The 16277-nt window shown below is 38.1% G+C and overlaps 1 protein-coding gene across 2 annotated transcripts in view; it reads left to right on the top strand.

Moving 5' to 3' along the window:
- Window positions 1-16277, top strand: part of CERS6 (ceramide synthase 6) — a 318171-nt gene that overhangs the window by 99135 nt on the left and 202759 nt on the right. For both annotated transcript variants that reach the window (XM_045480091.1, XM_045480090.1), the window contains exon 3: window positions 5325-5455. In XM_045480091.1, coding sequence (XP_045336047.1) covers window positions 5325-5455 — 131 coding nt within the window. The remainder of the gene's footprint in view (window positions 1-5324; window positions 5456-16277) is intronic.

Raw genomic sequence — 16277 nt, forward strand, 5'->3', positions numbered from 1 at the left:
ACCAAAAAGGAATTAAGTAAAATGAAGAATTGGCTTTTTATTGCCAGAAGGTACAATTCATAATAAAGATAAAATAGTTCTAATATGCGTTGAATGTCAGTGTATCTATATACTAATAAAAAAGAATGAAAAGAAATAATAGCAGGGAATTTTAATTTACCTCTGAGTCATGACAGATCAAGTGAACAAAATGTAAAACAGAAGATAGAAATTCTAAGAGGCATAATTAATGAGGAAGATCTAAGTGGTACATTTAGAACTGCATACTGTCAGCAATACCGGAGTCCACGGTGGTCCCACCAGACAGCACCATGTTAGCGTAGAAGTCCTTCCAGATATCAGCATCACACTTCATGGTGGAGTTGAAGGTGGTCTTCTCAATGCACAGACTATACTTTCTTTTAAAGAACCTATTAAACATCTACAAAAATGACCTTTATGATATATACAAAACTGAGATAAATTTTAAAAATAGGCACAACTTAATAATACTAGAACTCAGAAACCAGAAAACCTGTTGCTCTCTTAATCAACTCTTGGGTAAAAATAGAAATTCAGAATATTTGGTAGCAGTAATGATAAAAACACTACTCATTTGTACTGTGCCAAAACAGCGCTCAGATGAACATTTCAGATGAAATATATACATATATGCATATATGTATCTGTAATATATACATATATGAAGTTAAACACTTAAGCATTAGAAAAAGAACAGAACAAAGGCAAGCAGAAAGCAGAAATTAATGATAAATGCAGAAATTGTGTTAGCAAAACTATAGAATTGAAAATCAATTCAAAAGTACCTTATCTGTTTAATTTTTTTTTTTTTTTACAGAAAGTCAGCTAGTCCAATCAAAAAAACAAAGCACAAATTACAGCATCATAATGAACAACATAGAAATCAACAGTCACAGAAATGGAGGAAAATGAAAAGGGTATATTTCTGTTAATATGGAAAATAAAATATAAAAACTTGGGTAAAATGGTTATCATTCTAGGAAAATATAATTTACCAACTATATATATGTATGTGTGTATATAAAGATTAAAATCAAGAGCTAAACTGCAAAACAGGATGAGGCTCAGATCCTCTCATAAGAAAAATTCTAACGCACTCTTAAAGAGCAGATAATTCCCATGCTATTTTACACTATACCAAAGCATAGGAAAGTAAGGAAATCATCCAGATTCTTTTTTTATGTAGCAGCGAAACATTAATTTAACATTAAAGTCTGACAATGATTTAACCAAAAAAAAAAAAAAAAAAAAGAGTAGAGACCAATTGAACTTAATATCAATGAAAAGTCCCAAATAAAAGTTAGTAAAGAGAACCTAACAACACAATAAAAGAATTGTTTAACATTACCAGAGAGGATTTATTCTAGGAATGCAGGGTCTTCCCTGAATTCAACATTACACAATCTATGTAATACACTATATTAATTGATCTAAGGAGAAAAAGGGTATGATCATCTCCATGGATGCTGAAATCTAACATTATTGTGATTAAAATAAATTTATCTAACTAGGTAAATGTGGTGTTTTTTTTTTTTAACACAACAAGTCTATTTGTATGTCAGTTCCAAATCTGGCCTGTTGCTTAATAGGAACAGTGGTATTCCCATTAAAGTCTGGAACAGATAGAGATGGAAAACCATTGTTCTACATAGTGCTAAGTTTTACATTGAATTAGTAATAGGTAAGAGAAAGAAAATAAAGGCATAAACATTAGAAAGGAGGTGGTAAAGCTATTGTTACGTGAATTTGAATCCTTCCTGTATTTTAGGTACTGGTGAAAAAAGATACGAAATTTTCCTTTGTTTGCAGAGCTTACATTCTGATGACATGTTATTATATGACTATACACTTGGAAAATTAAGGAATCAAGTGAAAACTTACCACAACAATACCAGAAAAGATAATATCTCTAGGAATAAATGTAACAAGGATGTGCACGGTGTGTGAGGAAAATTTTCCAACACTGTTGAAGGACACAAAAGACAAATTGAGTAAAGATGTCAATTCACCCTACATTAACTTCTTGAACATTCAGAGTAGGAAAGGCTTTTGTTATTAATGACCCCAAATTCAGAAGTTAAAGCAGGAAAAAATGGTAAGTTCAGATATGTTTTTTAAAAACTTCAAGAAAACAAACAAGCAGAAAACCCCATAAGCAAATTCTACAACACAAAGATACACCGGTACAAAGTACAACCTGTGGCACAGACACAGGTTAATACATGAAGAAACTCTACAAATCAGTAAAGAAAATACCTACAAATCAAGAAAAACTGGGCAATAGGTATGAAAGGACTGTTCATAAAAAGGAAGTGTTAATGGTTTTTAAAACGTGAAAAGGTTCTTCTTTCATAAAAAAGAGGAAATCAAATTAAAAATATACTGAGACAGGGGCACCGGGGTGGCTGAGTCAGTTAAGCAATCTGACACTTGATTTTGGCTCAGATCATGGTCTCATGGTCGTGAAATTGAGCCCCATGTCAGTCTCTGCACTAGGCGTGGAGGCTGCTTAAGATTCTCTCTCTCCCTGTCCCTCTGCCCCTCCTGCTCTCAACAGATACACTGAGACTATATATATATATATATATATATATATATATATATATATATATATATATATCAGACTGAAAAAACTGAGAAATCTGATAACATACTCTATTGGCAAGGCATTGGGAAATGGGCACTTTTGCTTATGAGAGCATAAATTGTTAAAATCATTAGCAAGGGTGATTTTTTAATATATAAATAAATTGCAAATGCATAGTTCTTTGATCTCCAGGGTTCATTTCCAGGAATTTATCTCTGTATGTATGCCTGTATAAAATGACCTGTCATAAGATTATTTATTACAGCATTGTTTATAGTTAGTGGAAGTCTGGAAACTACTTAAACATCCATTAACAGGAGAGTGGATAAGTAAATTATAGTATATCCTGACAGTTCTACAAAAGAAAGAGGGCATTCTTTTTTTTTTTTTTTTAAATGTTTATTTATTTTTGAGAGAGAAAGACAGAGCATGAGCGGGGGAGGGGCAGAGAGAGAGGGAGACACAGAATCTGAAGCAGGCTCCAGGCTCCGAGCTGTCAGCACAGAGCCAGATGCGGGGCTGACACCCACGAACTGCGAGATCATGACCTGAGCCAAAGTTGGACGCTTAACTGACTGAGCCACCCAGGTGCCCCAGGAAGGCATTCTTTATATTTTAATACGGAGATATTCCAAGATACATTGTAAAGTGAAAAACGCAAAGTTCAGAATGATACATGTAGTATGCAAACATTTGTGTGACACAGGTCATATATGAATACATATTCAATTTATTTATATTTGCACAAAATAACTCTGGAGAAGAAGCTGATTTAATAACTGGTTAGCTGGTAGGAAGAGGGAGAGTCATAGGAATAAAATGGGAAGGTGAAACTTTGGATAAGTTTTAGTTTGTGAACCATGTGAATGTTATACCTATTTAATAAGCTTAGAAAACAAATTAAAGTTAAAAATTAATTCTTCTAGAAAATGGTGTAGCCAAGGTATAGAGTAAGATGTAAATTTTCTGTCTTCCCTGTTTTTTTAAATTAAGACAGACGTGAAAGGAGAGTGTAGATGGTGTCATGACTAATAAAGTCACGTGAAAGTACACACCTCCTGAAAGTTGGCAAATGACTTTCACAAACACAAACTCAGCACATTTTATAACCTCAGTCATGATACTGAGGCCACTTACTGTGTTTCCTGTGTATCTGTCATCTAAAATTGCTCGAGATGTTTTGATAGGGTGTCATCTGTGCATCCTACCCTTATAATTTGAAGCTGGTCAGCCTGCCTTCCCCTCCCCTGCTTTTGGTTATTTTTTCTGCTCATTAACAGCTCCTTAGCAGTAAAGATAGAATAAATAAAGGAAGAGAACACAGCTTAGTTTTGTTGTGTGGCAGGGCACATTCACATAACTGTTGGCAGGATGCTCTTTAAGATATTGAGGAGAGGGTAGGGATAGGAAATGGGAGAAACGCATTTACTGACTTAGACATATTTTTTACATTCGGTCATCACCACAGTCCCATTTAGGTGGATAAATAGCCCTGACAAGTGAGGGAACCGAGGCTCAGAGGTCATTACAGTGAGGAATTGAACCAGTCTGTTGCCTCCTAATGTTAGAGAAATGAATGAGAGACAGAATAGTATCATCATAGGATGAGCATAAGTTGGGTCTCTTCCCCATTCACCATGTTTGTGTCTTCAAGGAATGCACAGTTGTTGTAAATTTTGATGGGGATCTGATCAAAAGGAATGAACAAGAAGAGGGGTAGAAGAGGGATTTGTGAAAAACAGAGCAGAGAGAGAGAGAGACAAGGAAGAAAGAGAACACCTGTTTTGTAGTAGAATTGGTACCTTAGGCTAAAGTGAGCTATGAGATTGTTGCGTGCTTTTGTCTGTCCTACATTACCCTCATGTGTGATAATTGGGTATAGCATTTTTTTTTTCCTGAGAAAGTGAGACATTTGAATGACGCCTCTTAACTCCTTTCCTTGAAGGCTGATGGAGCTGACTCAGCCAGTTGGCTCTTTCATCTCATCTCCGTTGCTGATAAGGAATGCAAGCATTAGAGAAGCGTCTGGGCGGCTCAGTTGGTTAAGTGGCCGACTCTTGGTGTCGGCTCAGGTCACAATCTCGCAGTTTGTGAGTTTGAGCCCTGCATCAGGCTCTGCGCTGTTAGTGCAGGGATTTTCTCTGTCTCTCTCTCTCTGCCCCTCCCCTGCTCGTGTTCTCTCTCTCTCTCTCCGCATAAATAAACTTGGAAAAAAAAAGTGCAAGCATTAGAGCAAGATTCACGTTTTTCACTGTTGTTTCGTAATGAGTAGCTTTTCTTCTCCTGAGTGATTATTTTTTTAAACATATTTTTTTAGCGTTTATTCATTTTTGAGAGACAGAGACAGAGCGCGAGCGGGGGAGGGGCAGAGAGAAAGGGAGACACAGAATCCTCACCAAGCTCCAGGCTCTGAGCCATCAGCACACAGCCAGACGCGGGGCTCGAACTCACGAACTGCGAGATCATGGGGCTCGAACTCACGAACTGCGAGATCATGACCTGAGCTGAAGTCAGATGCCCAACCAACTGAGCCACCCAGGCGCCCCCAGAGTGATTACTTATATTCATGCTACTAATGGAAGGACTACGTCCTCAGTGGTAAATACAGAAATCTCAGCAGCAGATAGTAAATAGAGGTTAAAAAAATCAACTTAGACAAGGGCAGATGTGTTTGTGGTGAAGATGAAAATGATTTTGCTGGTGCCTTGTTTCATAGCATCCTGATGAAAAGAGATTGGAAGGCCTCTCCAAACAGCTGGACTGGGATGTTCGCAGCATTCAACGCTGGTTTCGACAGAGATGCAACCAGGAGAAGCCAAGCACGCTGACGAGGTTCTGTGAGAGCATGTAAGTTGCTGTTACTCTTCTTGAAAGCAAAACCTGCCTAAGTACTCCTCCTGTCCCTAACTTAAAAATAAAGGCTTCGTGCAGGCTCCAGCAGCCCCTGTAAAGCATGCCACCTGGTGGAAAAAATAGTCCTCAAAAACTGGGGGAATAGTAGTTTGTAAGAATTTGTGATTAACGCTTTGGATTCAGTAACTGAAGTTCACTTTCTAATGTAGTTCCTACAAGGTATTGGCAGATGGTATTTTCAGGGGCCTGCGACGGTATTTTCATTCAGCCACCTTTGAAATAGAGCACTAAAAGTTATTACTTTAATGGTTTGAATTTTAATAGAGGAGACTTTGTCAAGATGTTCTTTCCACGGGTAACAGCTGAGATGCTAAGATGTATAATCAGAGAGTCGTGATTATGTCCCATATTCCTGGAGATTTAAGAAATAACTATATTATATTTCTTGGGTGAATTTAATGAAGCATTGCTTGAAGGTGGGGGGTGGAATGAAGGTCTCTTCCATTTCTGAAATGCGAACTTTATGGTGTGTAAATTATCAATAAAGCTGTTAAGAATAATAAAAGACCTATAGAGAACTAGCACATTGCTGTTTTGAAATAGTGACACTCAATGCACTGACCTAGAGGAAAGTTAGAGAAGGAAATACTGCAGCATTGAGCACATTTCCAACAAAGGGAAGGGACTGTGCCTCGAGCTCGTTGGTGCATTTGGTCTTCATCCTTTGGGATGTGACTGTGCCTTTGTCTAACAGCTCTGTGCTTTGGGAGCTTTTTTCCTGACACCTGGTCATTTGAACAATAGTGCTGTCATTGTTCCCTTTGTTGCAGGCTCCTTCTGTTTGGGGTTAAAGTTGCATTTTCAGGTTTAGCTTTCAATTATGCCGAAAAAGTATTTTAGCAATTACAATCTAAAACTCAGAGGGAAGCCTGATGTTCTGGGAGAAGTGAGTGAGGGGAAGAATAATAACCATAAATTCCTAGGGCTGGATAAATATGGGGAGCATAAACAGGGTCTTCAGGAGGTCAGAATATTTATAAAACATGGAAAAACAACCGAGTAGATACAATCTGCAAAGCCCTTCCTATAATTGAACTGAGTGGCAATTTATGGAAGAAGGATTTATGCATCTGGGCTCCTGATCAAAAGCTGGAATTGCTTCCTGGCCTGGCCCCACCACGTACGTGACGGACCTGTGTTCCTTCTTTGGGCTGTGGGTCTGAGTAGTGGTGAAGCTGAGTCTTGGCATCGGGACCACATGCTGAAACTCACGTGCCATCTTCCCCTCCTCCAGCTAACTTCTTTGGTAACTCGACACTCGTCCTTTCTCTACTATACTGACTCTACACCAGTTTCCATACCAGTATGTATAGGAATCAGTCATTGAATGTTGTTCAAGTGCAGATTATCATTGAGTCGGTCTGATGGCAACCGAGGGTACATTTTTAACAAGTTCCCAGGTGATGCCACTGGTCCATGGGCCACATTTGAAGAGCAAAGCTCAACACTATACCAGTATCTATGTCTTCTCCCTGAATTCAGCTGGCCTTTATCTGCAGTTAGAATCAGCTAAAAATATTTCTAAATGATTGATAAAGGCATGGCAATGTGAAGGCACAACTGGGGGGGAGAGATGGTACCTAAATGTATCAATTATGATCTTTTTCCTCAAGTGGTTTATTTTAATAGTGTCAAGGAGATATAACAAATATCTGAGTATATGAACATCAGGGATATTAAACAATGAGCAGATAGACGTATGCATGAAACAATTGGCATGGGCCATCAGTAAGTAAAGATTAGAGGAGAAAGATCAGCTGTGGGCTAGGGCACGTGGCAGGGCTATTGGGTTAGAACTGAGACGGTACTGGTGGCCTTTGACTTCTCTGTTGCAGAGGACTGTGCTGATGAACTTTGTTCTGAAACTCTCTTCTTCCTTAACCTCTGGATTGCCACTAGATTCTCTGGTCTTTCCAAGAGCAACTGTTAGTATGACTTATTCTGCATTTTTCCATTTTCTTGAGTGGGCTTCTCCAGAGTCAGTCTTCAACCTCTTATTTTCCCCGCTCTACCTTCCATCCTCTGTGCAGAAGTAATTTTCTCTTGCCATCCTCTTCCAAAGTCATGTGTCCAATGACAAGGCATCGTTCTGCTGTCTCCCAGCTGGCAACTCTGACTTGCTTCCATTGCTGACTTCCCTTCACCTGTTGTTTGCATGCCTCCATTCCGTTATAGGCTAGAAACTCAAACCAGTCATTTGCTGGGTTCCGTTAGTTCTTTGTAAAGCCTTTGCTGTGGCCCAGATCTTAATTGCTCTCATAGCTATCCTTATTATTTATGTCACACTCATACTACAAAAAAATTCCTAACATGCTACTATTTCCATGTTCTCCTGCCTTTAAACCCTGATTTTTTTGGGGGTGCCTGGGTGGCTCAGTCGGTTAAGCAGCCGACTTCGGCTCAGGTCACGATCTTGCGGTCCGTGAGTTCGAGCCCCGCGTCGGGCTCTGTGCTGACAGCTCAGAGCCTGGAGCCTGTTTCAGATTCTGTGTCTCCCTCTCTCTGACCCTCCCCCGTTCATGCTCTGTCTCTCTATGTCTCAAAAATAAATAAATGTTAAAAAAAAATTTAAAAAAAAAACCCTGATTTTTTTTGCAACTGTTGGATAAATTATTAGGCTCCTTAGCCTGTTAGCTAGACTCTGATTTTCATGTGTTTGCTATCAGTCACCCAAATGACCACTTCCTTCCAGAAGGTTGTCTTTTCATTGTCCATACTTTGTTCAATTCCTGCCATGGTTTATGCTGTGCTCCTGGCATGGACACCTATGTTCCTCTGCCCTGCCCATCTATCCCCTACCCATTCTTCAAACCCGAGGCCCTCTCAGAAATGTGGCATGACCGTTGAGTGTCTGGAATGAGCATGACTTTTTTGGAATTTTAGAGTCCTCACTATAAGTGCTAGTAATTTAATATTGAATCACATGCTTTCTTATGTGGTGATTTAACTTAACTTGTCCGTATATTTTTACCCTCAGTATATAATACTTGCTCCTTGAGGGCACGAGAACCACATCTTGTTTTTCTTGCATTCTTAGTCTTTATCACCACATATATACTGCTGAATAAATATTGGTTAAATGACTGTAAGTTAAAGTGGCATTTTTTTGGAAGGATTTACTGATCTAAGTTGGCACGCTGCCTCCCCAAATGGAAAGTGCCTTTTATACACTGACTTAGCCTAAAATTTGTCTAGGAAAATTATCAAACTATGGAAAGCTCCAAGACTGTATCTCAAAGAGATTAGAGGAAGGAATGGGCTGGCAAAGGGGAACATTTAGCTAACGCGAGGCAAATAAAGCAGAATTATATTGGTCACTGTATGCACGAATGTATGCTATAGTTATTGCTCATCAATATAAAAAATGATCTGGAATGATTGTTCCTAACCAAGGGTGCACTGCATAATCACCTGATGAGCTTTTGTAAATACACATACCCAGCCCCCACCCCAGGATGTCTGAATCAGTGTGGCATCCTAGGTGAGGTCTGGACATGGATATCTTGAAAGAAATGCCCTGAGTACTTACGGCACATATCCATGGTTAAGAAGCACTAATCTCTGAAAAGAGATGACTGCTGTTCCAAAATACTAAAAATCAAATTAGCAAGCAAGCCAACACAGGTTTGGGACCTGAAGGTTTAGGGCCGAAATGTAAAGTTGCTATAGTTTTTCTGTTCTATCTAAATTACTATTTTAGAAAATACAGAGTCCTTTCGCGGGAATTGTGTTTCATCTTGCAGCGGTGGGGAATGGCAGCAGTATGCATGCCAAACCACGCTGGTAACCATCTGCTGGCATGTCCGACTTCTGGCATACCCGTTTCATGCAGATGAGCTGAGTAGAAGTTGTGCAACAAGTAATATGTTGAAACATTGACATGAATTTCTTTCCTTCATGCTTGATGTCAGTCATTCGCAGCTGTGATAGTTTTGATGAATATTTCTTCCCGAAGGGTTTAAATCTTTATTGGCGACTGAAATAGAGATTTTCAAGAGGAAGTAAAGAATTTATAAAAATGAGATATCCTGTGATACATTTTCAGAGGAACTCTTGCTAAATGGGAGTCATTTAGCTGGGGGATCATGCTTTGCAGCAACTGAAGTTTTACCTCTCCCTTCCCACAGTTGCATCAGGATAATAGGAAAGTAAAGAATATTGGCAATAAAAGAAATATCTGCAGCATGAAACAGGAAGAGGCAGAGATGTGTTTTCAGAATAAATGGCTTCCCTCTCGTTTGTGCACTATCAGTGTTCATCATTTTTAAATATTGTGCAGTATATTTAATAGCACATGCCTGGGAATAAATATTATATATGGCTTTCATTTAAGCAGTCTCCAAATGACTTCATACTGACAGGTAGATCTCCCATATGATAATATGAAGATGTAGGGCAAGGAATATTACATTTCACAGATTAGTTCTGATTTATGTGGATTGAGGTTTGCTCAGGTGGAACCTTGTTGTAAGTTGAGGACCCACGATTGTCTTTTCTTTAGGGATTTCATTTTAGAGTTGAGGTTGATTAAAACTACCCCCAGATGCGACCATACTTGGATGCAAGCAGGCCAAAATCTGGGAACTTTTTGAAGCTGTGACTTTATTTCTGCAAAGAAAGCTCTATGATCTTAATTTGTGATTTCATTGAACTAAGGATAAGTCAGCAATGAGAAAGGAGTGGTTTACAAAATCACCCTCCTGCTACCACTCGGTCACAGATTTTGCTATCTTTTTACTTGAACAAGTTCGCAATGCTGTCTTGTGACCGCAATAAGAAAGTGGAACCTAATAATTGAGGGGAAAAAAAAGAACAGGGCAACGACAGGGAACAAGCTGAGTCAGATATCCCTTTATTTCAGATCAGTCTTTGATCTGAGGAAATGTGAACATATTCATCAAGTTGTCATAACACAGTCACCTATTTACAAAAAAACCACAACCAAGTATTTGTAAACTGCTTTAGAATCTTGCATATATTGCACACTGTGGTGAAGAACAAAATTTTGCCTAAGAGAAAATTCCGTTTTGATTATTTTCACAAACAGATCATGACTTGAGCATTATTTACTGCCAAAGTTCTCCTGAAGACTGATGTGGTGCTTTGTTTGTTTTAATGCAGTTTTTTTTTAATTTAAATTCAAGTTAACATACAATGTAGTATTGGTTTCAGGGATAGAACTCAGTGATTCATCACTCACATGTAACACCCAGTGTTCATCCCAACGAGTGCCCTCCTTGATGCCCATAACCCATTTAGCCCACCCATCTCCCCTCCAGCAACCCTCAGTTTGTTCTGTCTTTAAGAGCCTCTTATGGTTTGCCTCCCTCTCTGTTTTTATGTTACTTTTACTTCCCTTTCCCTATGTTCATCTGTTGTGTTTCTTAAATTCCACATATGAGTGAAATTATACGTTTGTCTTTCTCTGACTTATTTTTCTGAGCATAATACACTCTAGTCCATCCACGTTGTTGCAAATGGCAAGATTTTGTTCTTTTTGATCGTTGAGTAGTATTCCATGGTATGTATGTGTATACATATATATATATATATACACACACACACACATGTACATATATATGTATGTGTGTACATATATGCATGTGTATATATATATGTGTGTGTATACATATATATGTGTGTGTATATATATATATATGTGTGTGTGTGTATATATATATGTGTGTGTGTGTGTATACATATATGTGTGTGTATACATATATATACATATATGTGTGTGTACATATATATGTGTGTGTGTATATATATATATATATATATATATATATATATATGTATCACATCTTCTTTACCCATTCATCAGTCAGTGGATATTGGGCTTTTTCCATAATTTGGCTGTTGTTGATATAGCCAATATAGCTATAAACATTGGGGTGCATGTACCCCTTCAAATCAGCATTTTTGCATCCTTTGGATAAATTCCTAGTGCAATTCCTGCATCATATGGTAGTTCTATTTTTAATGTTTTAAAAAGTTTTATTTATTTATATGAGAGAGAGAGAGACAGACAGACAGACAGAGACAGTCAGCATGAGCAGGAGAAGGACAGAGAGAGGGGGAGAGAGAGAATCCCGAGCAGACTCTGCACTGTCCGTGCAGAGCCCGACGCAGGGCTTGAACTCATGAACTGTGAGATCATGACCTAAGTCGACATCAGGAGTTGGACCCTTAACCAACTGAGCCACCCAGGCACCCCTCTATTTTTAATTTTTGAGGAACCTCCATACTGTTTTCCAGAGTGGCTGCACCAGTTTGCATTCTCACCAGCAGTGCAAAAGGGTTCCCCTTTTTCTGCATCCTTACCAACATCTTTTGTTTCCTGAGTTGTTAATTTTAGCCATTCTGACAGGTGTGAGGTGGTATCTTAATGTGGTTTTGATTTGTGTTTCCCTGATGATAAGTGATATTGAGCATCTTTTCATGTGTTTGTTAGCCATCTGGATGTCTTCTTGGGAAAAGTGTCTATTCATGTCTTCTGCCCATTCCTTCACTGGATTATTTATTTTTTGGGTATTGAGTTTGATAAGTTCTTTAAAGATTTTGGATATTAACCCTTTATCTGATACATCATTTGCAAATATCTCCTCGCATCCTGTAGGCTTCCTTTTAGTTTTGCTGATTGTTTCCTTTGCTGTGCAGAAGCTTTTTATCTTGATGCAGCCCCAATGGTTTATTTTTGCTTTTATTTCCCTTGCCTTTGGAGATGTGTTGAGTAAGAAGTTGCTGTGGCTGAGGTCAAGGAGGTTGCTGCCAGTTTTCTCCCATAGGATCTTGATGGTTTCCTATCTCACATTTAGGTCTTTCATCCATTTTGAATTTATTTTTGTGTATGGTGTAAGAAAGTGGTCCAGTTTTATTTTTCTGCATGTCACTGTACAGTTTTCTAGCACCATTTGCTAAGAGACCGTCTTTTTTTCCATTGGATATTCTTTCCTGGTTTGTTGAAGATTAGTTGGTCATACATTTTTGAGTCCATTTCTGGGTTCTCTATTCTGTTCCATTGATCTATGTGTCTATTTTTGTGCCAGTACCATACTGTCTTAGTGGTTATAGCCTTGTAATACAGCTTGAAGTCTGGAATTGGGATGTCTCTAGCTTTGGTTTTCTTTTTCAACATTACTTTGGCTATTCAGGTTTTCTGATTCCATACAGATTTTAGAATTGTTTGTTGTAGCTCTGTGAAGAATGCGGGTGTTATTTTGATAGGAATTGCATTGAATATGTAGACTGCTTTGGGTATTTTACATATTTTAACAATATTTGTTCTCCAATCCATGAACATGGAATGTTTCTCCATTTCTTTGTGTCTTCTTCAATTTCTTTCATAAGCTTTCTATAGTTTTTCTATAACTATAGTTTTTCATAGCTTTCTATAGTTTTCAGTGTATAGATCTCTTATCTCTTTGGTTAGGTTTATTCCTAGGTATCTTATGGTTTTTGGTGCAATTGTAAATGGGATTGATTCCTTGATTTCTCTTTCTGCTGCTCCATTATTGGTATATAGAAATGGAACTGATTTCTGTACGTTGATTTTATATTCTGTAACTTTGCTGAATTCATGTATCAGTTCTAGCCGTTTTTTGGGTTGAATTATAGAATATCATGCCATCTGCAAATAGTGAAAGTTTGACTTCTTCCTTGCTGATTTCTATGCCTTTCATTTGTTTTTGTTGTCTGAGGGCTGAGGCTAGGATTTCCAGTACTATGTTGAGCAACAGTGGTGAGAATGGACATCCCTGTCCTGTTCCTGACCTTAGGGGGAAAGCTCTCAGTTTTTCCCCATTGAGGATATTAGCTGTAGGTCTTTCATATATGGCTTTTATGATGTTGAGGTATGTTCTATCTGTATCTACTTTGTTGAGGGGTTTTATTAAAAATGGATGCTGTGTTTTGTCAGAAGCTTCTTCTGCACCTGTTAAGAGGGTCATATGGTTCTTACCTTTTCTTTTATTAATGTGGTGTATTACATTGATTGATTTGTGAATATTGAACCAGCCCTGCAGCCCAGGAATAAATCCCACTTGATCATAGTGAATAATTCTTGTAATGTACTGTTGAATTCATTTTGCTAGAATCTTTTGAGAATTTTTGTATCCAGGTTCATAAAGGATATTGGCCTATAATTCTTTTTAGTGGGGTCTCTGTCTGGAATCAAGGTGATGCTAACTTCATAGAATGAATCTGGAAGATTTCCTTCCATTTCTGTTTTTTGGAACAGTTTGGGAACGATAGGTGTTAACTCTAAATGTCTGGTAGAATTCCCCTGGGAAGCCATCTGGCCTAGGACTTTTGTTTGTTGGGAGATTTTTGATAATTGATCCAAATTTATTTGCTGGCTATGTGGGTCTGTTCAAATTTTCTAGTTCTTGTTTCAGTTTTGGTAGTTTGTGTTTCTAGGAATTTGTCTATTTCTTCCCAGATTGCCCAGTTTGTTGGCATATAATTTTTCATAGTATTCTCTTATAACTGTATTTCTGCAGTGTTGGTTGTATTCTCTCCTCTTTCATTTGTGTTTTTATCTATGTGGGTCCTCTATCTTTTTTGTTTGGTAAGTTCTGCTAGGGGTGTATCAATTTTGTTTATTCTTTCAAAGAACCAGCATTTAGTGTCATTGATCTGTTCTGTTATTTTGTTATTATTTAATAATAATCTTCTCTAATCTTTATTATATCCCTTCTTCTACTGGCTATAGGCTTTATTTGGTGCTTCTTTTCTGGCTCCTTTAGGTGTAAGGTTAGGCTGTGAATTTGGGGCTTTTCTTTGTTCTTGAGACAAGCCTGAATTGCAACGTATTTTCCTCTTAGGACTGCCTTTGCTGCATTCCATAGGGTTTGGACTGTTGTGTTTTCATTTTCATTGGCTTCCATATATTTTTAAAAATCTCTTCTTTAATTTTCTGGTTCATTCATTCTTTAGTAGGATGTTCTTTAACCTCCATGAGGAGGCTTAAGGGGTTTCCAAATTTTTTCTTGTGGTTGATTTTATGTTTCTTAGCATTGTGATTTGAAAATATGATTGGTATAATCTCGATCTTTTTGTACCTATTGAGGGCTGATTTGTGACCCAGTATGTGATATAATCTGGAGAATGTTCTATGTGCACTCAAGACGAATGTGTATTCTTCTGCTTTAGGATGAAATGTTCTGAATATATCTATTAAGTTCATCTGGTCCCATGTGTCTTTAAAAGCCATTGTTTTCTTGCTGGTTTTCTGCTTAGATGATCTGTCCATTGTAAGTGGAGTATTAAGGTCCCCTATTATTATGGTATTATTATCAGTGAGTTTCTTTATTCTGTTATTAATTGATTTATATATTTGGCGCTCCACATTGGGGGCATAAATATTTACAATTGTTAGATCTTCTTGGTGGGTAGTCAGTCCTCTTAATTATGATATAATGCCCTTCTTCATCTCTTGTTACAGTCTTTGGTTTAAAATCTAGTTTGTCTGATATAAGTATGGCTATTTCGGCTTTCTTTTGAAGTCCATTAGCATAATAGATGATTCTCCATCCCCTAAAGTTCAATCTGCAGATATCTTTAGGTCAAAAATGAGTCTCTTGTAGGCAGCATCTAGATGAATTTTTTTTTATTCATCTTGGTGCCCTGTGTTTTGATTGGAACATTTAGTCCATTTACATTTAGAATAATTATTGAAATATATGAATTTTGTGCCATGTATTACCTGTAGTGTTGGTGTTCCCAGTGGATGTTTTGTAGTACTTTGTAGTCTTTGTTGCTTTGGTCTTCTTCTTCTTTTTTTTTTTTTTTCCCCCTCCACCCAGAGAGTCCCCCTTAGAATTTGTTGCAGGGCTGGTTTAGTGGTCACGAACTCCTTTAGGTTTTGTTTGTCTGGGAAACTATCTCTTCTTCTATTCTGGATGACAACCTTGCTGGATAAAGGCTGTGTCTTTTTCCCATTCAGGACGTTGAATATTTCCTGCCACTCCCTTCTGGCCTGCCAAGTTTCAGTGGACAGATCTGCTACTAACCTTGTGTGTCTACCGTTGTAGGTTAAGGACCTTTTGTCTCTAGCTACTTTCAGAATTTTCTCTTTATCTTTGTGTTTTCCAAGTTTCACTGTGGTATGTCATGGTGTTTGACCTATTTTTGTTGATTTTGAGGGTAGTTCTCTGTGCCTCTTGGACTTGAATGCCTGTTTCCTTCCCCGGATTAGGGAAGTTCTGACCTATAGTTGTTCAAATAAATCTTTTGCCCCTTTTTCCTTTTCTTCTTTTGGTACTCCTATGATATGGATATAGTTTCATTTTATGGAATCATAAGTTCTCTAAGTCTCCCCTTGAACTCTAATAATTTCCTCTCCCTGTTTTTTTCAGCTTCAGTATTTTGCATAGTTTTATCTTCTATATCACCTATTCTCTCCTCTGCTTTTTTTAAAAACTTTAAGTTTACTTATTTATTTTTGAGACAGAGAGAGTGGGAGAGGGAGAGGGAGAGAGAGAAAGAGAGCACATGAGCAAGGGAGGGGCAGAGAGAGGGAGAGAGAGATAATCCCAAGCAGGCCCTGCACTGTCAGTGCAGAGCCTGATATGGGGCTGAAACTCACTAACTGTGAGATGACTTGAGCCCAAATCAATAGCTGGATGCTCAACCAACTGAGCCACTCTGGCGCCCCTTAAAAACTGTTATTGGGGCACCTGGGTGACTCAGTCGGTTAGGCGTCCGACTTCGGCTCAGGTTGTGATCTCACAGCTTATGAGTTCGAGCCCCGTGT

Source organism: Leopardus geoffroyi, chromosome C1 (assembly GCF_018350155.1).
Source record: "Leopardus geoffroyi isolate Oge1 chromosome C1, O.geoffroyi_Oge1_pat1.0, whole genome shotgun sequence".
Classification (NCBI taxonomy): domain Eukaryota; kingdom Metazoa; phylum Chordata; class Mammalia; order Carnivora; family Felidae; genus Leopardus; species Leopardus geoffroyi.